This window comes from Marmota monax, unplaced genomic scaffold (assembly GCF_021218885.2).
Source record: "Marmota monax isolate L192 unplaced genomic scaffold, Marmota_monax_Labrador192_F-V1.1 WCK01_AAM20220418_F8-fsc00034, whole genome shotgun sequence".
NCBI lineage: Eukaryota > Metazoa > Chordata > Mammalia > Rodentia > Sciuridae > Marmota > Marmota monax.
In genome coordinates, this window is record NW_026693934.1 from 6095587 (window position 1) to 6121419 (window position 25833).

At 36.3% G+C, this 25833-nt stretch overlaps 1 protein-coding gene across 1 annotated transcript in view; it reads right to left on the reverse strand.

Annotated features, from left to right (window-relative positions):
* The window catches only part of Thsd7b (thrombospondin type 1 domain containing 7B), an 821885-nt gene that overhangs the window by 214155 nt on the left and 581897 nt on the right, over window positions 1-25833 (reverse strand). Inside the window, exons 13-14 of the mRNA XM_046463780.2 lie at window positions 18413-18607; window positions 11997-12260 (exon numbers count right to left, since the gene is read on the reverse strand). Of these exons, the coding sequence (XP_046319736.1) occupies window positions 11997-12260; window positions 18413-18607 (459 nt within the window). The remainder of the gene's footprint in view (window positions 1-11996; window positions 12261-18412; window positions 18608-25833) is intronic.

Here is a 25833-nt window from a genome sequence, read left to right on the forward strand (position 1 = left end):
CCCAGTTCCTCTTCCTCCCCTGGCTGGTTTCTCTAACTTTAATCTTATCTAATCTAACCTCAACCATGAAGTCAGAATTCTCCTCATCAAAAAAGCATGGAATCCAATAACAGCCCAGTTAATGTCTCTACTATATTCTAAAGCAGCAGGGTTTTTCTCTTTAAATATTTTTTACACCTTTATTTTTATGTGGTGCTGAGGATTGAACCCAGCACCTTGCATGTGCTAGGCGAGTGCTCTACCACTGAGCCCCAACCCCAGCTCCAAAGCAGCAGTTTAGGTTTTAAAGAATCCGTCGTAAGAGAGATCAAGATACATGGGACAAAGGCTCCTGAATGTCTTGAGTGTACCCAGGGGGCAGCCCTTAGGATGTCTTCTAGGTAAAGGTTACTGGGTAAGTGTATCACCAGAGTAAAAAACGCTGACAATTACTGGCCTAAAGTTGAGTTATGTTGGCATCAGCAGCTATTTTTCAGAGGAAAGTCAATTTTAAGTTTAATAATTTAAAATTTTGTGTATCTTTCAGCCTACGTAGCTTATGTCATAGAGTCATGAGGAAGCTATGCTTAGCTTTATTTTGATACACACTGAAAGAAATTTTATCATAACCTTGATTTGTAGATAACAGTAAAGCTATGTTAGAAATTAGTCCCTTAAAAATGAGTTCAAATGTTACTCAAGTAGAGGAAAAATAAAACTGACTTGAATAATGAAGTCTGTTCAACATATGAGCTCCTAGCCAAGTTAATTCCCTACCTAGTCTTCTCTATATATGCTACTCACACTTGTGATAGTCTGTGTTATTAAACCACAATTCCCACTTCCTTCCTTCAAGACTCAGATTAAAGCCAGGCACTATGAAGCACACCTGTAATCCCAGCTACTCATAAGATTGAGGCAGAAGAATGACATGTTCAAGGCCATACTTAGAAACTTAGTAAGACCTTGTATCAAAAATGAGATGTGGTTGAGCAATTGTCTAGGATGCTTGAGGCCCTAGGTTCAATCCCTAATACTGAAAATAGGAGAGAAAGAGACACTATTTTCATATTTCTACTCAGATATAGTCCACATTTTAAATTAATTAACAAATCTATTTTTATCATAAAAAATTTCCCAGAAAATACTTTGACTCCAAATACCTAGTGCCAGTAAGTGTGAACATACATATGTGTGCATGTGTGTGTATAGTTTTGCCGTGATCTCCTTGCTTTTGGTGTCATATCTAAAAAATCAATAAGACAAATATCACAGAGATCCCCCCCCCTTTTTTTCCTTTTAGAAGTTTTATGTTTCAATCTGTGAGGTGAACAAACAGCCTACATCCTGGGAGCAAATTTTTACCCCTCACACATCAGAGAGAGCACTAATCGCTAGGATATATAAAGAATTCAAAAATCTAAGCACTGAAAAAACAAATAACCCAATCAACAAATGGGCCAAGGACCTGAACAGACACTTCTCAGAAGAGAACATAAAATCAATCAACAAATATATAAAAAAAATGCTCATCATCTCTAGCAATCAGAGAAATACAAGTTAAAACTACTTTTAGATATCATCTCACTCCAGTCAGAATGGCAGCTATCATGAAGACAAACAACAATAAGTGTTGGTGAGGATGTGGGGGAAAAGGTACACTCATACACTGTTGGTGGGATTGCAAATTGGTGCAGCTAATATGAAAAGCAGTATAAAGATTCCTTGGAAATCTGGGAATGGAACCACCATTTGACCCAACTGTCCCTCTCCTCAGACTATACCCAAAGGACTTAAAAACAGCATAGTACAGGGACACTGCCACATCAATATTTATAGCAGCACAATTAACAATAGCTAAACTGTGGAGCCAACCTACATTCCCTTCAGTGGATAAATGGATAAAAAAAATGTGGCATATATACACAATGGAATAAAATCATGGCATCTGCAGGTAAATGGATGGCATTGGAGAAGATAATGCTAAGTGAAGTTAGCCAATCCCCAAAAAACAAATGCCGAATGTTTTCTCTGATAAGGAGGCTGACTCATAGTGAGATAGGGAGGGGGGGCATGAGAGGAATAGATGAAGTGTACAGAGGGAAGAGGGGAGGAAGGGAAAGGGAGGAGGCAGGGGATTAGCAAGGATGTTAGAATGTGATAGACATCATTATTCAAAGTACATGTATGAAGACAAAAATTGAGTGTCAACCTACTTTATATACAAACAGATATGAAAAATTGTGGTATATATGTATAATAAGAATTTTAATGCAAAAATATAACAAAGTACATATATAAAGACATGAGTTGGCATGAACATACTTTATATACAAAGACATAAAAAACTGTGCTCTATATGTGTAATAAGAATTGTAATGCATTCTGCTCTCGTGTATTTAAAAAAAAATAAAATAAATTAAATAAAAAAGTTTTATGTTTCAGATTCAATGTTCAAATCTTTAATCTACTATGAGTTTATTTCTGTGTATGATGTAAGATAAGAATTCACTCTTGTTCTGCATGTGGATATCTGGTTTACCCAACACTATTTACTGAAGAGACTTTTTTTTTTTTTTTTTTGGTCCACTGTATATTCTTGGCACCTTTGTGGAAGATTAGAACAGTATACATATGTAGGTTTATTTCTAAGCTTTCCATTTTGGTACAAAGGTTGATATATCTGTTTTTAGGCTGATACCCTACTGGTTTGATTACTTTTGTTGTGAAAAATGTTATTGGAATTTTGCTAGCAGTTGCATCAAATCTGTAAACCACTTTGGGTAGTATGGGCACTTTGACAATGTTGGTTCTTCTAATCCTTGAATGTAGGATATCCTTTCATTTACTGTGTTATCTTCAATTTCTTTCATTAATGTTTTATAGATTCCATTGTAAAGATCGCTTACTTAACTCTAAAATTTATTACTAATAATTTAAAATAACTTTAAAATTTATTACTAATTATGTGCTGCTGTAAACAGATTATTTCCTTAATTCAGTTTTTTTGTATGTAGGTAACAACTTTTTTTTTTGGTGGGGGAGGGGTATCTAGGATTGAACCTAGAGGTTTTTAACCACTGAGACACATCCCCAGCCCTTTTTTAATGTTTTATTTAGAGGTTGGGGTCTGACTGAGATGCTTAGAGCCTCATTAAGTTGCTAAAGCTGGCTTTGAACTTGCAATGCTCCTGCCTCAGCCTCCCAAGCCCCTGGGATTACAGGTGTGTGTCACTGTGCCTGGCAACGGTGATTTTTTTGGGGGGCTGGGAGAGAGAGAGAGAGAGAGAGAGAGAGAGAGAGAGAGAGAGAATTTTTTTTAATATTTATTTTTTAGTTTTCGGTGGACACAACATCTTTATTTTATTTTTATGTGGTGCTGAGGACCGAACCCAGCGCCCTGCGCATCCCAGACGAGTGCGCTACCGCTTTAGCCACATCCCCAGCCCCACAATAATTTTTATATGTTGATTTTTCACCACTGAGTATCATGATAGCTGTGGGCTTGTATAATGCCCTTTATTGTATTGAGTTCATTCTTTCCATAGTTAAATATTTTTAGAATTTGTGTCATGAAGGATGTTGAGTTTTGTCAAATTCTTTTTCTGTCTCTTGAGATCATCATGATTTTTATCTTCATTCTGTTAATCTGGTGTCTCACATTGATTAATTTGTGTATATTGAAACATCCTTGCATCACAGGTATACATCCCACTGGATCATGGTATACGATCATTTCGAGGTGCTATTAAAATTGGTCTATTAGTATTTTGTTGAGGATTTATGAATCTATGTTCATCAGAAATATTGACCTATAATTTTCTTTTCTTTTAGTGTACTTTTCCATATTGGTGTCAGAATAATGCTGGTCTCCATTTCCATCCAGTCTTCATAGGATCCCTTGGAACACATAACTTTTTAATTTTGATGTAGTCTAATTTATTTTTTCATTTTTTGCCAATGCTTTTGGTGTAGTGTCAAAATACTCTGCCTAGCCCAAACCAAAATACAGTGTTGACAAGCCTGGTGGCACATACTTGTACTTGAGGGACCATAGCAGGAGGATTGCAAGTTCAAGGCCAGTTTGGGCAATTCAGTGACACCTTGTCTCAAGAATAAAAGAAAATGGACTGCAGATATAGCTTAATGGTAGAGCACTTGCCTAAAATATTCAAGGCCTTGGGCTCAATTCCTAGTACAATAAAAAAATAAATAAATAAAAGAAAAAGCCAGTGCTTAGCTTTAGCAGACACTTTGCCTGTGTTTGAAATGGTAGAGTGATGAATAGCCACAATTCCTCCTTCTAGAGTACACAGTCCTCTGTGGAGAAATGAACTATCAATCTATCAATAAGGCTGGTAAGAAGGAAAGCTCTGAGATTAGAGATCTGTATTTTGTGGAAAGGAATAAAGCCGATAAGCCTAGCTCTTAGTAGGTTTTAGTGGTTGGGGAAAAGCTGCCTGGTAAGATCACCTATGGTTTTTCAGAGAGGGTAACTAACATTTCTAATGGAAATCCAGAAAGAATATTAGGAATCCACTAGAAATTAGGTTGTGGATGGGGATGATTAAATTCACAGTATAGGGAAATTGACTGTTATGTTTGTTTTTTTTTAAATTTTTTATTGTTGGTTGTTCAAAACATTACATAGTTCTTGATATATCATATTTCACACTTTGATTCAAGTGGGTTATGAACTCCCATTTTTACCCCGTATACAAATTGCAGAATCACATCAGTTACACATCCATTGATTTACATATTGCCATACTAGTGTCTGTTGTATTCTGCTGCCTTTCCTATCCTCTACTATCCCCCCTCCCCTCCCCTCCCCTCCCCTCTTCTCTCTCTACCCCCTCTACTGTCATTCATTTCTCCCCCTTGTATTATTTTCCCCTTTCCCCTCACTTCCTCTTGTATGAAATTTTGTATAACCCTGAGGGTCTCCTTCTATTTCCATGCAATTTCCCTTCTCTCTCCCTTTCCCTCCCATCTCTCATGCCAGTTTAATGTTAATCTTCTTCTCATGCTCTTCGTCCCTACTCTGTTCTTAGGTACTCTCCTTATATCAAAGAAGACATTTGGCATTTGTTTTTTAGGGATTGGCTAGCTGACTGTTATGTTTTAAGATATGCAACAACTAGAGACTGCTGGAGTTCAATGGAGGTAGATGAAGAATGAGACTTCAGGTGTTAAAAAGGGTAAAGTCTTGCTAATGGGTCTGGATATAATGAGTTGTTAGTGTTGCTACTTAGAGTTTAAAATCTATGAGAGTGATAAATATATTTGCCTTTTGAAAAGGTTCCTTTTACAGGAATGGGAGAAAGGATGGCAAGAAGAAGTGCTGATGAGGTCAGTAGGTGTGTGTTTTATTTAGCTTTTTTTTTGTTGATTTTACCAAAATGCATAACAAGAACAACAGGAGGAAAACTTTATTTGGGGGTCATGGTTTCAGAGGTCTCAGTCCATGGATGTCTGACTTCAAGGGCCCAGAAGAAAGCTATTCCCCTCGTGGCAGGATCAGAAATTAGAGGGTGGGAGGAAGACCTGACAGAGAAGGTGAACCCTTCCAGGGCACACCCCAGTGACCTACTCCTCTAGCCCTGCACCACCTGCCCAAAACCACCACCAAATCAGTCCATTCAAACTAGGATAGACTGATCAAGTTGCAGTTCTCAGAATTCAATCACTTCACCTCTGACTATTACTGAATGTGCAGAAACACATGTGAGGGAGACACCTCACATCCAAATCATAACAACAGTCAGCCACTGCAGAAAATCTACACAAATCTAACAGTAACCATGAATGTTCCTTGGGAATTGTCTTTGACAGGATTACTTCCATTTCCCCTCTCTTTGCCCTTCCACAAGACTCCCCCCTCCAATCCTTTTGCAAAGACTATGTCCCTTTTATATTCTTAATTAAGTGGAATTCTTAATTATAAAAAGAAGCTCCACTAAATATCATTACCTAATATAATATAGTATTATTACCTAATGTTAGGTATTGATAATAATACCTAACATGACTTAGGATGTTAATTGCTAAATAATCTTTCTTTAGATTTATAGAACTGAGACTATCTGGTGACCCTCAGATAACAATAAAATATGTAAGGTCTCTCTTTTTTTCTTTTAGTCTTGTACATCAACTAAGATAAAGCATGTAAATTGCTGTGAGACTTAACTTGTGGAAAAGTGATATGTCTGTCTGAAAAGAAAGAAAAGAACTAGCTCCAGGAGGTAGTTCTCCAGGAAGGCTGCTCCAGGTAGCTCCAGGAAGGCTGCTCAGCATGCAGCCTTCCTGCCCTGCTCCTCCTTCCTCTCTTGTGAAGACCTAACAGCCCCCTCCCTCTTCCAAGGTGCCAGCCTTTGAACACACCTGATTTTTTCCTACCTACTCTCATTTCCCAAATATTGGCTTTGGAGCAATAAGCAGCCTGAACTTTAGTTTAGTAAAAAGGAACAGCCTGAAGGCAAGCAAGGGGGATGGAGAAAAATGGAAAATAAAAGAACCCCTAAAGTAGCAATATTATATAAATTTTACTTAAAAATCATATTAAAATCATGTTAAAACAAAACAAAAAAAAACATAAAAAGCAAAATATCAATGTGAAAAATATTCTTCATCTTTCAAATTTATGTTTTCTTGACCCAGGCATGATTATTCCTACTTGAGTAGTGATTTGAAGAGATTTTCAGCATCTTAGAAAACATAAGAGTATATAGGATTTGGTAAACAGGTCATTTAGCAAAGTCATTGATGACTAAAACATTTCTCTTTCTGCAAGAGAAGGTGATTTCTAATCATCTGGTCACAGCTGGGTGATTGATTGATGAGGAGAGCTCCCAATAGTTCAAAAAGTTTGTCTCTTCTTTGGTGTCCACAAATCTTTGCCAAAGTACTTTATAAAATAATCTGTTAATCACCTATCTCAAGAACCATGGAATCTGCAGTCCCTGAACATGTTTTCCCTGTGCAGCCCAGCCCAAATAAACCTGTTCATATGTAGCTATAACTGAAATAGTTCAATTATACAAAATTAACACACAGATGATACAAACTTACTAATGTATTAATATTTCCCATGGATTGCAAATATATAACCTATATTGTTCTTTAAATCACGAAGAGATTTTCCACTGATTTTTGTTTGTTTTCCAATACTGGTGATTGAACTCAGGGCCTCAAACATGCTATGCAAACACTCTCCGCTATCCCCAAATAAAAGATTCTTCGATGATGATGATGGTGATGATTTTGATGTCTACTATCCACATACCTTATGTATGACATTAAATTAATTAAATTATAATAAAGTTAAGCAGCAAATGGTAAGTTATTTCTGGCTGAAATATTTATGAGTATAATTAATTACCTATCAAAGCCAATCATAATTTATCTGGAATTTGGTATAACACAAATTACATTTCATTTTACTATTTGATAAATTAAAGTTTATTCACATAGTTAACACTGGGTTTTTGGAGTATGGGTTTTCCTATATTCATCCATTATTTATCCACTTGTAGCAATGCAATTTATTTCCTTTAATCCCACACCATATAAAAAGGGCAAAACAGAGCCACATTTTCTGTACTGTTCGTCTAACCACATATTGTATGACTGACTTCTCTATAGATCTGCTTTTCTTATACACAGCTATTCTACCAAAAAAAAAAAAAAAGATTTTAACACACACAATCACACACAAGCACATATATATACACTTTAAAACTTTTATATAGTCATATGTATTGAGGAGTCACCGTGTCTAAAATAGTCCTTTTATTCATTCAGCCAACACCTGCTGAGGGCCTTTGAGAAACAAGACACTATGTTAGGTAGTGGGGATGGAAAAATAAACATGGTTCTGTCCTGAACTCCAATGAGCTCCAAATTTAGTAAGAGAAATAGACATATATATGGAGAATTTCTAAAAAATAAAGCTAAATATAGTCCTAATGAGAAGCACAAGAGAAGAAGAGGCAATGCTTCCTGAAATAGAAAGCACCTGATCTTACTCACAATATGAGGATCTTGAGAAAGAAGTGGCATGTCAGCTAAACTATATACCCTTGGGAACTAAGGGTATATAGTTTAGCTTACTTACTTACTCCCACTAAGGAGTAAGTATGAAAGCAGAGACAGATGAAGACTGCAAACAGGCCAGTGACATGTTCCCATTTACATTTTAGTATGATGATTGTTGTCTATTGGCATGATAGATATTAGGTGACTAAGTCAAGACAGAATAATATATCATTCACTACCAATAGATAGTAATGTATAGCAAGAGAAAAGGAAAAGCTTGAGAGATAGTTAGGAAATAAAAAAAATATTAAGAACTAATGATTCAGTCCTGCATTTACTATCATGTATTATCACTATTTATTACTGATAATGAATAATTAAAAATAAGTACATAATATGTCAGTAAATACCAAGAAATAGAATAAAGACTGTTAAGGGGAAAATGAAGAGATGAAGTAGATTATTTTGTTAAAGTAGTTAGACTTGACATGAGCAGATACTGAGTGAAAACATGAATGAAAGGAGAGATAAAGAAAGAGAGAAGAATGTAGTGAATTGGGGCATATGGTGCTGTGTGTCTCATTCTTTGGCAAAATTCTGTAGTAAGAGACATAATTGGAAGTAACTCACCTCAAGTACCTTAATGTAGGCACCTGCTATTTTGCTGCCAAAACAAGGCAGTCCCCAGGCAACAAAAAGGTGGGAAATATGCCATGGACTTTATCATCAGTCAGTGATGTGGTTCATTAGCCATCCACAGTAGATGACAAAAATAGATACAAACCTCACTTTTAAGTTTTTTTCTAAATAGAGTGCAATATTAATATTTGCCCCCACAGTGTTTTTCTTAAGGACAAACAGACTTGGCTGTAATTATCTGGATTTCAATTATTGGTATTAAAATGGATGATTCAGAATTTTGAGGTTCTGTTCTATAGCCAAATGTGCCAGATGGAATGTGTAAGATACCTGGGCATGAGGAATAACTGTTCTCCTGGGGAAGTTTGCCTGATATCATCCTGGGAAATCCCATGTATGTCTTCCAAATGCAAATGGAAGACAAAGTCCATATAAGAGCTTTAAAAGGCAAAGCATGTACAATTCAACTGAAAGAATCAGACTAGGGTCACTATTCTGTGCCTCAGTTTGTCTAAGATAAACATATAATTCTTAATACACAATATTTAACACATAGAAATACTATGTATTAGTTACCATTAAAATTTTCTTTCCTTGATCAATAGGAATGTATCACATCCCCACAGGTGACACAACAGTGTTTTCATTCACGCTTTTAGAAAATCCATTTTTGAAAAGATATGCTATAAAAGCATCTTGACACAAATACCATAAAAGTTATGACTCTAAAGTAAATTTTGATTAAAGAACTATTGTCATTTGGTGAAAATCTTTTAGAATTCCTTAATAGCTTTTGCTTTTGTACTGCAAATTGGTTGATTATAACTATCTCTTCTTCCCTGAAGATATTTTCATTTCTAACCTGAAATATTTTTCAAAATTAAAACACACACATTCAAATCCATGGAAAATTAGAAACAAATGAAAGATGACTTATAAAAAGGTGATTTGCATTTGGAATAATCTTGTCAATTTATCAATTCTATCTTTAGACCATACCTTCAAGCCAGTTCTCCAAATCTTGATTGCCACCATGGTATTCTAACCTACCACAATGCCTTACCCTAACTGCAGGAATCTCCCAATGACTTCCTTGTCATTCTCCAGAAAGTAGTTAAAAGTGATTTTTTAAAAATATACTTTTAGTCATAGATGGATGGAAGCAATACCTTTATTTATTTATTTACTTACTTATTTGTTTTTATGTGGTGCTTAGGATCAAACCCAGTGCCTCACACATGCTAGGCAAGAGTTCTACCACTGAGCCACAACCCCAGCCCTACAAGTGATCTTTTAAAAACATAAATGGGATTACATCACCCACTCCACTTCCCAGCTGACAACTGTACTTGAATTAGATCGAAACTCCTTGGTTTGACTCAGATTCTTCCTAGATCTTAAACCTTACTTCTCTGTTCATTATTTACAGTCATAGGATTCTGTTATTGTTTTTTTTTTTTTTAACCAGAGCATCTTTCTTGCCTTTTGTGTTGTAGACATCCCTCTAACTGAAATGACCTTAACCTTATTATGTATTTTTCCCATGGCTACCTCCTCCTCACCCTTCACAACTCAGATTTATGTCATTTAAGTGAGGATTTCCCTAAAGTTTATCTAAAGTCTTTTTTTAATTCAATATCCTCATAACTCATAAAACTTTAAGATTCTTTTTATACATTTGTTTTATTTCAACCCCTCACTATTCAATGAGCTCCACAGGTCCCTAATTTATAATTCTAAGACTGTGAAACCCAAGTTACAGAGATCAGGTTCATAGCAGGTGTTTGGCATATAGGTTCTGGTCAAATGAATGAATAAACATATCAATATGCACATAAAAGCTAAAAAACAGAGTAAAGTCACCAGCTTTGATTTCCTTAAAATGGGTGTATTTCCTGTTCATGAGGTGTTCAATGTTTCTGAAACTCAAATCACTTACAAAAATTCTGTAGACTAACCAGGGCAGTAGAAATAGGGCAACAATGACATTAATTTAAAGAATAACTAAACCTTAAATTGCATTCATATAATAATATGGGTATGTCTTTTTATGAACATTTTTGTTGGTGCATTATAGTTGTACATAATGGTGAAATTTGTGGCTACATACTTGTACATGCACACAATATAACAATTTAGTTTGGCCAATATCATTCTGATATGGGTATGGCTTAAACAAAGATGAATGAATACACTGGCTATAAAGAAGAACTACCATTTATCTGACTGGGACATTAGAACTGAATTCAGTTTGCCATTTTTAGTACTATCGAGAAAGCATTTTAGGACTAAGACTGTCATAGCTAAGACCAAAGTTATATATTTGTCTACATAATTTCCCACTAAAACACAAAATATCTCTTTCCTCTTTAGAATTCCTAACTTATTTAGTCTTAAAAATAAAAGGTAACAATAAAAAGAAAAATGGAGCAGGACATTCATCAGCTACATGTTAGTGATGAGTCTCAGCCTCCTCTACCACCTCTCACCCTTTCCCTACTTAACTTTCATTCCCTCTCCATTCACAGATATATTTCAAATTCCCTTGAGGAATTTTTAAAAGAGGCAGCTTTCTGATTTATAGCTCATATTTTCCGCAGTCCGGCTGGGCACAAATGCCGCAGTCTGGCTGGGCACACAATCACGAGCCACCACACAGCTTGTAGATTCAAACAGCAACTCTTTATGCCCGAACTCACACCAGCCGTCTACAATCACGTTCTGGGGAAATCCACGTTCTCTGCCCAAATCCACATCCACTGGGCTTCTATCTCCCAAAATATACTGTCTGAATCCCGTGAGAACTCAAGGGGAACTCAGGCAGCAGGATACGCCCTATTCCCAGCAGGAATAATCTTAAACCTTAAACCTGGAACCTAAACTGGGAACGCCCTAAACCCGATTATCTTAAACCGGGAACACCCTAATCCACCCTGGTCCTTGAACAAGGTCACCTACATTCAATGTCACTGCAAAATGTCAGCAACATGGGGTACGCTGGCAAGGAAATTGTCATACCTACTTGGCTAATGGCTCCCAGCACTGAGTTTTGGTTTTTCTGGGTTAAGTAGAACAACTGTGCTTACCCTTAGTGAACCAGTGGCCAAGAGACCAAGATGAAGCACAGAGTGAAGAGTCAAACATCCCAAATCATCATAGTGCAATCACTGAGATATGGATGCATGCATTTCATATGTGTGTATTTCATGAGTGGAAGTGTGCTACTGACAAAGAAGAATGAAAAACAATGGAATGACAGAGCTACAAATTCTAGACCTTGGACAAACCTCCTGAGCTGTGTGCCACTATTCTCATCTGTTACTCCTCATCCATCTCCTTACCAGAGCTGCTGCAGTACGAGGGGTCAACAGGCCTTCCATTTTTATCAGAGCAGGCGATTGCTCGAAAGCGCATGCCTTCTCCACACTCTTTGCTCTCTCCATGTATCCGCAGTCCTCGCTGGGGCTCCCTTTTATCTTCTGGAAGAATGCAATCTGACCAGTTTCCATAAGGTTGGGATATAAATACATCACAAGGACAGAGCTCTGCTTCCACTAGAGGGTACAGATGAGCATCCTGGCATTTCTCCTTCTTTCTGCTTTTTCCTGTTCCAACAAGAGACATTGATGCATTAATTTCATATAAGCTGTTTTGTTAAGAGTCACTCATATTTTTGCATTTACAAGTCTCAGAATATTAAACCTCAATTCAGATATATTTTCTTTTTCTTTTGGCTTGAAAATAAATCCTAGGACAAGGAAGAAACTCCAAGGGCAACTGGAAAACTCAAGTTAATTTGAAGATAAAAATAATTTCTTGTGGGAATACAGTACAAAATGCTTAGATGTTTTACACAGTGACTCAAGGACTAGAAAAATTTCTTATTAATTTATTTAATATTGTACTCTCTGTATTCTATTTATAATAACAAATTGATTAACCTTATGTGTATTCTCCTAGAAAATAATGGTTGCCATGAAACAAAAGAGTTCAAGTACTAAATCTCTCTTTTTTTTTCTTTTCTTACAAGTAAGTTTTTAAAACTGGATCTTAAAATGAGCATAGGGATCATTTCAGCTATGATGGACCAAACTGAGCTCATTTTGGCTCCTGCTATCATATAGCTCAATGTTGACACAAACAATAAATTTAAATAAATGGTCAAAAGATGTTGGATAATCTGAATAAAAGCTATAACGTTCATCCTGAGAGATTCATTTAACTTAAGTATTCTAGAATATGAGTTTACCTTACCAGTTGACTTTGATGGACCTTTGAGATATTACCCTGAATTTGAATAATGATAATACAGTATTTTTTCTCAGCTATGAATACTTGATAATCATGTTAAATGGATTCTGATTCAAGCTGTAACTTGATTCAACTATGTTGCCAACATACTTCCTCTAGATTACTAAAAATTTTCCATAATTCTATACTTTGTTTTCTCACTAATAAGCCATTAGCTAGAGTCATCCTGGGTTATAAAAAAAAATGTAGGCAGTTTTATTGGTCAATTCCCAATCTCTAAATGTTTTATAAATGCCTGCTGCAAGTTGATGCATGAGCTCCTTCCTTACTGTCAGATGGTTTGCATCACACACAATTCTGTAGGTGTTAGCTGGATAATGGATTCTATCGTCTGCCATGATGCTTATGTTCATATAAAAAAAAATCCTGTGAGACCTGAAGTTCATCAGGTAATAGCTTAATTCATCTTTGAGATGATGTATCCAGTCCCTTTGAGATGATGTATCCAGTTGCCGCTATCATTAGGAACATTTAGAATAAGCTTGAGAAGTATAGTACAGCCATGAGAAATTACTGTTGAAAGAGATATCAGTCAGTAGTGATTAGTTCCTTGCTATCAGCGAGTAGAATGCCCGAGTCTATACTCTTCACAAACTTTCATACAGTACTGCTCTGAAACTCCCAGTCTCCATCTCCTCAATTTCCACTCTCTTCTTCTTCCATTTAACCTTATATTTTGAAACTGCCATTGCCTTAAAACTACTCTTTCCAAAGTGACGAACAAAAGTGCCACAGGAAACAATTCCTTATCTTTCAGACTTGATCAATAAAAATTCAGTGTTTACTTTGACTATACTTTTAAAATGGCCTTCCAAAGTTTCATCATAATATACTTTTAGCCTTACCCCAAATCCTCACCATCTCTCTAGCTACATTTTTTATTGATTTTTTTTATCTGATAACTTTTCTCTTTGTGTATCTCTCTTAACTGATGAAGTTCCTCAAGGGACCAGCTAGGGTCTCTTCTCTTCTGAGCTTACAACTTTATGCTAACTAAAGAGATTTAATTAGCATCTATGTCTCCAAATTAATATCTTCCTCACAGGTTGCTTGTGTAAGCTTTCAAGGACCAATTGAAAGTTATGTGACAAAATCTACCACTCTTCATCTTCATTTCACACCACAATCATTTTCTTTCCTTCTGCATTTCCCAGCATGACTAAATAGAAACAGAAATGCCACACTATTGTTCTGTTGCAATCCTTACATATAATTAATGATTTAAAAGTTACTATGTTTTGAATGATTAAGGATCTCTTAAATTTGGTTGATTGGTTTTTATACCAACCAATACCACCCATATTGGTCCTTTCCAAATCTCTAGCTGAAATCACTACAGCAACTTTCTCCGAGAACCTGTTGCCACTATACCTAGCTCTCTTTCTTCTGCTCCCTACACTGCACTAAGAGGCACCTTTCAATGATATAAATCTGCACACATCACTTGTCTACTAAAATCTCTTCAGTAACTTCCTGTAGTTCATAGAATGAAGCCCAGACTCCTCACATGGTTATCAAGGCTCCAGCTGACATAGGCCATTAGTATCTCCCTCACACCTGCAGTAAACCACTCTGTCTCTGGTACGTTACAATGTGGCAATATTGAACATCTTTCAGTTCCTAGAAATTGCTCTTTTGGCTTGTGGCATTTACATGTTTTACTCTAGTAATGCCCACAGGTTCTACCTTCCCTTTTAAGCATACTTGTCCTTCAGATACCAACTAATAAATTACTCCTTCCAGAAAGCCACCCCTGCTGGGCATGGTGGTTCCTACTTATAATCTTAGCAATTTGGAGGCCGGGGCAGGAGAATCACAATTTTGAGGCCAGCTTGGGCAACTTAGCAAGACTCAATCTTAACAAATACAATAGCAAGGGCTGAGGACGTAGCTCAGAGATAGAGCACCCTTTGGTTCCATTTCTATTCCCCCTCCCCAATCAACCAGAAAGTCATCCTTGAACATGCTCCACATATCAGGATTGAGGAACTTCTTTGCCTCTATACTTTCATAGTTTGTGGTAGACAGAACAATGGCTGTCCAAGGATGTCTACACTCTAATCCCTGTAACCCTGAATATGGAAAATCAGACTTTCTGGATGTGACTAAGATTATAGACCATGAGTTACGAGATTATTCTGGATTATTTGGGTAAATTCAATCTAACCCATGAATCATTAAAATCAGAGGACTCTTCCTGGATGAGAAGGTGGTCACAGGGAATATGACTATGAAAGAGTAATCAGAGAGGTAGTAATACTAGCTTTGAAGATGGAGGAATGGGACCATGAGTCAAGGAATTTGGTCTCTCTCTAAACTTAAAAAGGACAAGAAATATACTCCAGAAAGGAATGGCTTTAAAAAGGACAGGAAATATACCTCCAGAAAGGAATGGCTCTTAGCCACAATCTTTTCTTAGTACACATCAGACTTCAAACTGTAGAAGTATAAAATAATAAATTATAAATCTGTGTTGTTTTAGGCCTGCAATTCTGCAGTAATTTGTTATAGCAATGACAGGAGATGAATACAGTTCCCAATATAAAAGCTGACACAGCAGATATTACACTGTGGTAATTATGTATAGTAAAAAGCTTGCCATATCTCCTAGTAAGTCTATATGCTCTGTCAAGTTGGGTTCTTTCCTCTCTCTTCCCTCATTGTTTGCATGAGAGATCAACAGAAAGTATTCATTGATTTATTGAGAATACAAGAAGTTGTAGGGGGAAGAAGAAAGAGAAAATGGAGGATGAGGGGGGGGGAGGGAGGGAGGGAGGAAGGGAGGGGGGAGAGAGAGAGAGAGAGAGAGAGAGAGAGAGAGAGAGAGAGAGAGAGAAGGAGGAGGAGGAAGAAGAGGAGGAGGAGGAAAAGAAGGGGATAGAAACAGAAAAATGTTCATTTACAAGGCAAATGGAAGAAATATTCAGCCAGAACAAATATTCAGTACACATGGATGCTGTCTTTATATTTGTGATACAATAAAACCCAAATTATCAGTCATCCTTTGATAACATTAAATCAAAGTCAGCAATGACTTTTGTATTCAGAACCAACTAGTACTAAAAGATCAATTGCTAGTACAAATCTAAAGACTTTTTCCACTTAAGTTACAGTATGTATTAGTTATCTAGATATTTTAAATATCTAATCATTTGCTAAAATTGTCCAGCATGTGTGCCTATGTGATATATATATATATATATATATATATATATATATACACACACACACACACACACATATGTTTATAATACCATATATATGTTTGTGTATATAAACACATATGAGCACTTACACACACATATCTGGATAAATTTTTTATCCAATGAACTATTTCAGCATTGTATAAACTGCTTTACTTACCAGTCTAAAGTCTGTGGGGATCCAGTTTGAAAACAACCAGATAATGAATTAAGGTCTCATATTAAAAATGTAAACAAGAAAAGAGAGATGCTAGATGGTCCAATATTCAAGGGTGTGGCCTATATTTGGGTCCATATGCTTCTTTATAGGTGGCTATGTTAAACAGAGAAAAATTATGATGTGGTGCTCAAGTGTGAGTCCCTGGCTTCTATTGTCTTTCATGGAAGAGATTGGTTTATTACTGCAATTCTGCAATAATTTGTTATAGCAATGACAGGAGATGATAATAATAATAAGTAACCACCAAGTTACCTAGAGATTCCAAAACGGAAGCATTAACTTCAAAATAATAAAAATGTCTTATAATCTATAAAACTTTTAATTCACCACTGGGTTTTTATGTTTTTTCAACATTGACACTAAACGACTCATTTGACTGTTTTTTTTTTTTTAATGACTAATGCATTTGTGAAACTAATGAGTTGTTTTGTTGTCACCTAGACATGAAGACACACAAATATCAATTAGCCACCTAAGTGAACAGCAGTTAACTTAGAAAAGGAATTCTAAATAGTCTTTTAGCGTGAGTAATCCTCGGGTTAGAGTTTGCAGAAAAATGTATAACTGTTCTTCAATATTTACTTTTATAAAAAGTCTACTTAAATAAAAATCAAATTCATTAATGTTTTAACAAATCATAACAAACTGTGCTGGTTGTAAAATGGATAAATATTCAAGGATTTTAGCATTTTTCATCCTCATTTTGCAGGTGCCAAATATCATTAGCAAACTTTCAAGAGAAAGAAAAAAAAAAACAGCCACTAATTAAAAACTTTGTTCCCTCTACAGTAAATTTTCTCTCATCTCAGAGACACAAATTCATTAGTAAAATGGCTTCTGAAGCATTCTATATGTACATGAAAACCAATTGTAAAGAAGTTGGTCCCTGAACTTCATATTATTCTCTTCACCCACATACTTTCCTATTTTATTGTTTTCCCATAAGAGATTTATTTTATCTTGGTATTACAGGCAACGTTGCATCAAGCTATATGTGCACAGTTTTGTGGAAGTTAGAGCACAAAGTACAGCATATCTTATTTGATGTTTCTATCATAATTATACATTTCACCTCCATTCAGGAAAGCACACACACATCTAGTTTGTATGCATAAATCCTGTGAAAGGTTCTAATCAGTTACATAAATTCATTGTAATAAATTAAATTATAAATGTGATCAGGTAAGCAATGCATTCAAACAAAGGGGTCTTGAAACCAAGAGAGTTAGCACATGAACTGCTCATGAGAACAAATGGTCACCCTATACTTAATGCTCCGATATCAACACCAAGATTATTCTCTCAATGATCATTCCTGTGTTTTTCTGTTGGTTCTCTAGTCCCTGGGTTAAGTTTTCTGCATATACAAATAGAATTCAGTTAAGAGAAGTTCTAGCATACGATCCATATAAATGGTAAAACACTACTACATCAGTTATTTATATACTGCTGGCAAAAAATGGACTTCAAACAAAGTACTGCTTGCTCTAATTTCCATTCCACTTTTGTAGATATGCACAGACTGAAAAACAATGATATATCACAAAAACAGAATCTAGATGTGGAATTTGTTTTTTACCTTACAGTACTAAAATTTTAAAGGTTCAATTTGCTTGCAAGATAATGGCAAAAGCAAATAATGTAGGTCAGATCTGCCTTTATGTTTTTTTTTTTTTTTCCAAAGCAGTGACTGCTCTTATGATCATTGAGAAACTGGCATGATGAAGCACCAGAAACTTTCCCATTAGTTACTCGAAAGAAGTAAGCAGATAAAGTGCCCTTTCAGACTACAAAGACTATGAAACTACATAGAAAAGAACTTGATTGTCCTACAGTGGCTCACACCTTTCATTCATTTCACAAATGCTCATTGGGTCCATGTTATATGTTAGTTATATTAGGTTTTGAGGGTACACCCTGGGGGATGAGGGAAAAAGGAGATACCAGACACAAATTTATTCTACATGGTAGATTCAGAGAAGCACAGTGTGTCTGAAGTTGAGGAGTGAAAGTTATGCCCTACCTGTGAGCTGTCGCCGCCTGCTTTGGGTGGCTTCACAATTCCTGGAGCAGGGTGTGAACTTGGACCAGGTGGTGAAGGTGCAGTCCTCTCTACATGGGACGGTACATTCCTGCACAAGGGGTGGCATGCCGTGTGTCTGCTTGAGGCATTCCATTATTTCTTCAGACTGGTTATCATCAGAGATGCATGAGACAGCTAAAAACAGAAAAGAACAGTAGGAATTCTTTTGTTATTATTTTGATTTTTCAGTAGACTTCTGGTTCTCTGACAAAACAGAATTCTCCAATGTTTGAAAATTCGCTCTTTGCTACGATTGCACACAGTGTTCATAGCTAACCTTATTGCTCCCTGGAAATTAAATTTTTATTGTTGCCATGGAAATATCAGAGTATTTAATTGGTTTCATTATTAATCTAAACTCTGCATTGACAACAACCAAAATAACTTGGAAGTAATTTATTATACTTCCTGCTCATGACCATCTGATCTTTAGAAATGATGTAAGTCCAGAAAATGGAATTACATATCTGGAAAGGAGATAAGATGAGGACAATAAAGGACAAAACCAGTTTTAAAAGACTGTGTAAAGTCCTCCTAAGCTTGATTTTTATTGTTTCTTTGTTTAGATGGCATTATGGAAGTAGTCTTATTTTCATGTCACAGTATTTTTTTTAAATTTGCTGACTATAAATAAACTTTTTTTCTCATTAATATTTAAGGATCAGTTAAAATTTTAAATGACTTTATTCAAGCACAGCCATAATCTATGCAGATGTTCCCATTAGTTATAGGTGACTTCTCAAAGTTTCTCTCACCTACCTTTTCAACTAGCATGTCTCTAGTCATAAAAAAATAATAATAATAACTTTGAGCAGAAAATTTATAAAATATCACTTAAGTTTTTCATTATTTGGAACAATGCCATTTATTTTATTTGATTATGAATGCAAGATACTTTGGTGCAACTTTTATTTATGCTGATTAGTTAGATATATCTTTATATTCTCCAGATCAGCATTTTTGAGACTGGGCATTATTAAATATTGCCCATTTTGGGAGGGAGATGCCTGAGCCTATCTTGTATTTGGTAAGACATGTAGCAGCATCCTTGCCTCTATCCATTAGATGCCAGAAGCACACATGCCCTCTAAATTGTGACAGCCAAAATGTCTACAGACATTAACAAATGTCATTGGGGATGTGGAGAAGGTGACAGGGAGGGTCAGTCTGGTTTAGAAAACTATTATCCTAAACTGTTTTCTAACATGGCTGTATTTTGAATACACAGACTCCATGGCAACACTTCATATCTCTCTATCAACCTTTCTGAGCAGGAAGTCTGGAAATATCTTTGTCTTGAATTGTTCTTTGTGGTTCCAAATCTAGCCTATACTGAAAGCCCATTAATGGTTAATGGTTTGGATCTCGAAATGTTCCCTGAAAAGCTCATGTTTTAGGCTTCAAAGCAATGTTCAAAGGTAAAAAGACTGGATTATGAGAGTTGTGATATCATTTGTGGATTAATCCATTCAATGAATTAATAATTTGAATGGGCTACTGGGCGGTAACTGTAGGCAAGCAGGACACGACTGTAGGAAGTAGGTCACTGTGGACCTGTCTTTGGGGACTATAACATGTTGCTGGCTTCTGCCTCCTCTCTGTTTCCCAGCCGCTAAGAGCTGAGCACCTTTCTTTGGCCATGGCCTTCTGCCTAACCTGAGACCCAGAGCAATGGAGTCAGCTGACCATGGAATGAGATATTGGAATCTATGAGCCCCAAATAAACTTTTCCTTTTCCAAGTTGTTCTTGTCAAGTAATGTGCTCACAGCAATGAAAGCTGACTAAAACAGTGCCATTAGACAAGGCGTGCATTAACGGATATATGCTGAGTTCATCATCCTAAAGAAATCATAGTTTAGGAAAACGTTTATTGCAGCTCCTTAAAATCCACGATGTGATAAGGAATAAAGAGACTTCCACAAAAGATCAATGTCATTAACAACTCTTATGTAAACACCTCCATTACACAACAAGTGTACAGAGAGCTCCTTTCAGTTGTCCATTCTTATATTCTGAATTTCTTTTTCTATTCTCAGCACAACAAGTCCATCTGAATTCCACAAATCCTTTTTTTAGAACTGGTGAAAGCCAAAGCTATCTAATGCTTCAGGGCCAAGGAATTAGCTATGATGACAAAGGACGCACACACAATACTTTCCAGCTTGTACATCTGTTCTGTGGCAGGTGGAGCTATTCATTCATTTCGATTATTTTTTTGTTTTTGTTTTTATCCACGTCCTAGGAATAAAATCCATTGTACATCAAGCCAACATCACCTGCATTTTCTTTGTTGGGAATATTGCAGCCATTAATGATGAATACAGCAAAATACATTATCTTAAGTAGGGTACAAGCAAATGTTATTTGAATCACATGTTTAGATAACCAATTTGGAATCATTTAGAGAACTTTCATCTTGCCAAGTTAATTTTTTCCAAGATGACAATGCACTGAATAGCATCACAAGGAATTTTAAATACTTTTAAGAAGCATTACTTTCTGAAATGTAAACCTCTAATATATATATAAAAATGAGGAATTTTTCCAATGAAAATAATTTTAAAATACTTCATTCATTTTCTGTAATTTCTTTTGAATAACTTCAGAATTTGAAACCTCTGATAAATGAAAACTTAATGATATTTTGAAGTTCTATTTAATGATATTTTGAAGCTCTGCAAACTTATGAATTAGAATATACTGCATTTATGAAAGTCTATATTGAACTGATCTGACTTAATAAAGGAAAGCCTAAGAAATTAAGAAAGGATAGCTACAGCATATGGTGGAATTCACAGATATTGTAGTCAAATGGCAATGAGTACAAATTCCAACTAAAACACTGAAAGCTAGGAGAACTAAGATAAGTTATTTAACTGCTTTGCTTATTCTCCTTGTCTTTAAAGTGAGTATAACAAGATCGTGTATAAACAGTAGTGGTGAAAATTCTAAACAATGTCTTGTACATACCACAGGCTAAATAAGTGCCACTAAGTATGATTATCTTTTACATTTCTTTTTTTATTACAGCAGGATGATAATTCTTCAAGTAAGTATACACATACACACACACACACACACACACACACCATATTCTCTTCCCAAGGCCTCATTTTTTTTCCTTGTCTATTCTCTCAGTATACTAATGAGGCTATTCAGACCAGATAAGATCTGTCACTCTTGTACAAACTGGTGTAGTGGAGTAGCCGAGAATGCAGACACTCAAGGTTTCTATGGGCCACAGAATGCATATGAAGTTGGAGCATGGAGTTTGAATAAAACCCACATTAGTCTGAAGACCATGTCTTTATTAAGGAAAACCTAAGGGTGAGTGATAAATAAAGAACCACAGGCAATGCAAACATGAGTTTAGACCAGGAATTATGGTTTTCAGATTTGAGAGTCTAATTTCCTCTCCAGTGTGAAAAGAATCACAAGTTCTGGAAGCATGAATAAATTAAGTGAAAATAATTTCCTTCTTAGGAATATCATAATATAAAAGAAATCATTCCATTATCAAAGGTTTATTAAATAACTGTATTGAGCTCTACTGGCGAAGAGAATACCAAAGAAAATATGACAAGAAGGCTACAGGACTGGAAAACTGGCACAGAAAACAAAACAACTATGCAAAGAAAATGAGAAGACACTTAAAGTAAATAGAGATAACTAATAGCCAAAGGTACTGCAAGTTCAAAGGACCCTTCCATCGTACACATCATGGGCAAAAGCATTTTTAAAATATATTAATTATATGTAACCTACAATATAGTTCTGGGACCAATATTAAAGGAATATAGATAGTCTCCTTAAGTCTTTTGAAGAGTAAATCAAATGTAGTATAGTATACTGAAAAAAAATGCAAGTTTTGGTCTCAAACAGAACTGAGTGACCCTTTTTTACTGTTACCTTTAGTAAATTATGAAACTCTTTAGACTCTCTTCCAAGAAATGAGAATGATTATAATGCCCATGTTATAAATTGGCACAGATAAAGTGCCTTTTACAAAACCAAGTACATTACACATTAGTACATGATCCATAAGAGCAAAGTATTATGAAAAAAGCAATTGGAAATAAATTGTGAGAACAGGCAGGAAAGGAGAGTCCACCATCACCTTTCTTGGTTCTTGGCTCAGAAAGAATTTTTCAAATCCCACCCAACTCTCTTGAGCCCTAAGAAGTGTGACTGGAGTCTCTTTTGAATTATAATGTTGAGGAGAGTAGCCCCTTCCAAAGACTATATGACCCTCCCACAGATATTTTCTGTTCTCATTCCAAGTGCTAAATTATGTGTCTTAGGGTATCTCTAAAAATGAGGCTGTATGCTGTCACATAAAATCACACCCCCAGAAAATTGAAATATTAGGCCTTTTGAGAATTCCTTCTAAAAGCACCAAGATCGAGATCTTTGAGAACAGTGAAGAGTTTCATGAATTGAGAATAGACATTTGCACACGAGAGTGCTGGCCATATTTGCATCTTTTGTACCTCATTTCCTGAGATGGCCACACAGCAGAAAGAGGTACCACATCCCTCTTTGCTAAAATTTAATTAATGAGGATTTGAATATCTAAGCATGATTTAAAGCATATGCCAAAGGTTTTCTGAATATTGAAAGGATGTGGGCCTTATTACTAATCAGAAAAGGAGAGAGCACAGGACAAAACAAGGTTTTTATGTCTTAAGATCAAAAATGAATCTTATTAAGGTCATTTTCTCCACTGCCATTGTCATTTAAACATGAAACCATGAGTATACACTGAATCATAATTATCTATACCTTCTTCCTTGATGGACCTTACTAAACATGACCCCTCCATTTATCTATTCACTCACTTGGTCACAAAAATATATATAAAACTATGAATAATCACAAAAGCATTGTGTGTATGTACACAGATATACATGCACATATGTATATTTAGCTATACCTATATATAAATAATCTAACATCCAGGAAGCCACAGTAATGGCAGTAGCAAGGAACAAGACAGATAGTAATACATCAGTTTCCTAATGGTGATAACCCAAGGAAAATTGGTGTAGAAGGGGAAAGTAGGTTCTTCAATCTAAAATTAAAGGTTATATAATGGGCAGGCAGGAAAAAATAAGTGCTTATGTAGAATTTATCTGTCAGGTAGCTACTATTTTGTTGAAGTCTGAGTCCTGAGTTCTTCAGATCAAAGAAAGTCACTTGTAAGCCTTAATCCAGAGAAAAAATATTTCTCTTTTGTTGCTTTCAAGTACTGCACTAGTGGGAAGTGTTTTTCCATCAGGAAAGGGAGAGACATCTTCTTCGGACCCTTGCTATATTTCCACCTGAACTGAATTGTCTAAGGGGACTTGGAATTAAATATTTTTAACTATATTTCATTTATTAAAATTGGAATAATTATAATTATCAATGAAGGAAAACTGTACTCCTAGGTAATATTATCTAAAGAGACGTGAAAAGATATTATTATTGGCTATTGTTGGAAATTTAGCTATCCTAAGCTCTGGGCAGAAATCTCTCCAAGGAGTTGTGAGCAACAGCTGGATTCCTTGGTAAGGAATGACAGGGAAGCAGGTGTCCGAGCCAAGGCACTCAGACAAGAACAGTCACCTGGCAAATGGGTGTGACAGGGTGACCTGGAATCCTAAAAACCTCTCCTTGATGTCTGAGGTCACACTTGTGTATTCATAGTGTCTAGGAAGGTACATGATATATAGCATTATGTTCTGCTACTTCATTTTTCTCTTCACTGCTACACAGGATGAATCTTGGGATAAAGGCACCAAAAAAGGAAAGGTGGGGTGGGGAGCAGAGTGACCAGTTTCTTTCCTTGTTATCTAATTCTTTTCCATCCTAGCAGCATGAAGAGGAAGAAATGCCCCAACACATAAAGAGAATAATTTGAGAATTTTGCAAAAGAAATGAAGCAAAGACTGGTTTGCATTCTCAGTGAGTCTCACAGTTAATTTTTTAAAAAGAATTGCTGTTAATGTGGGATGGTCAGGCCAGCTCTCTTATGCTTAAATGCTGACTAAAACCAGCAGATTATTAACCATTACTAAATGGCGGGTCTTTCTGCCCCGTATCACCTCTGAACTTTAATAGTCAGACATGCTGTGATAAGTTTTTATTCTTTTCAATTATGATATGAAGAGGACAGGGGTCACTGCCCTTATCATAAATTATAATGTTCTGCCTGAGAAGACAAAATAAGGATGGTGCCTGCTACTGCATGTTTGCCCACGCTCATCACCCTTGCCAAGGACACCCAAATTACTTTCCTGAAGTTGCTTCTGACCAGAGTTCAACTCTAATCACTGAAAGAGAAGGGTAGAGAGAACTTCTCTCAAGAGGTCATAATTTCCAGGAAATGGGGGTGACAAGCTGGAAAATAGAAGGGTTCTTTCCATAAGGGTTGCTGTCCTGCAGTAGTGGACAACTTCAATTCAGGTGCAGAGGTCGATTTACAGGCACATTCAGAAGCTGAAAGGTAGGCAGCAATTGCTCAGCTTAACTGATATTCATACACCATGTCCTGTATGTCAGGTCCTGAACTAATGGCCAGGGACACAGACAGAAGAAACATGGAAATCAGATTCACAGCACTCAGGGTGCTGCAAGGGCACAGCACTGGAGCCTCAGGTATTGGGTAATCAGTGGGGTCTTTCTACAAGGAGCAACACATGAATGGTGAGCAGGATGTGTCTATGGAGAACAGCCCAAGCCAGAACAGAGGCTTGGAACACCATGGTCCCTGAGCAGAGAAACACATGATGTGATGAGCTGGCTTTCTGTTTCTGATACTCATTTCACTAAGACCCTTTACTTGCCCTTTGATAAGATTCTAATGACATGTGCAGTGTCTGTGTAGTGAGGCTGCTAATGTAATGACTACACCAGGCTGCCCATATGTGTGGGGACCAAGGTTAGAATACAAGAGGAGTTCACAGCTACAAATCCAAAGAGATAAAAGCTACATTTGAAGTATCCCCACCTTTGGCTGGGGTGCACCCATATAAGAATACCAGCTTCCTGCTGGGGAAAGAAAAGAAGTCCACTGCAATTATTTTATTATGGCCTGATGAATCTTCCTTAAAAACCCTTTCACTTCTAGGTACTGAGGAAACATAAAAAGGCTAATGAACACTGTCTTAGTTTTCATTATTTTGTTTCCTTCCTGGTTCTTTTCAGGAAAATAGGGAGTCTCTGTAAGGTACGTGCACTTCTCCTCCCAAGCCTACATCTGAGTGTCCCACATAGGCAGTATGCGCTTATGGTCTGTGTAAAGGCCCTTCAGAAGCTTTCTAGGTCTTTGCCAGCAACTGCAATGAGATGGGTCCTTGTGTGCCCAGTGGCTGCTTGC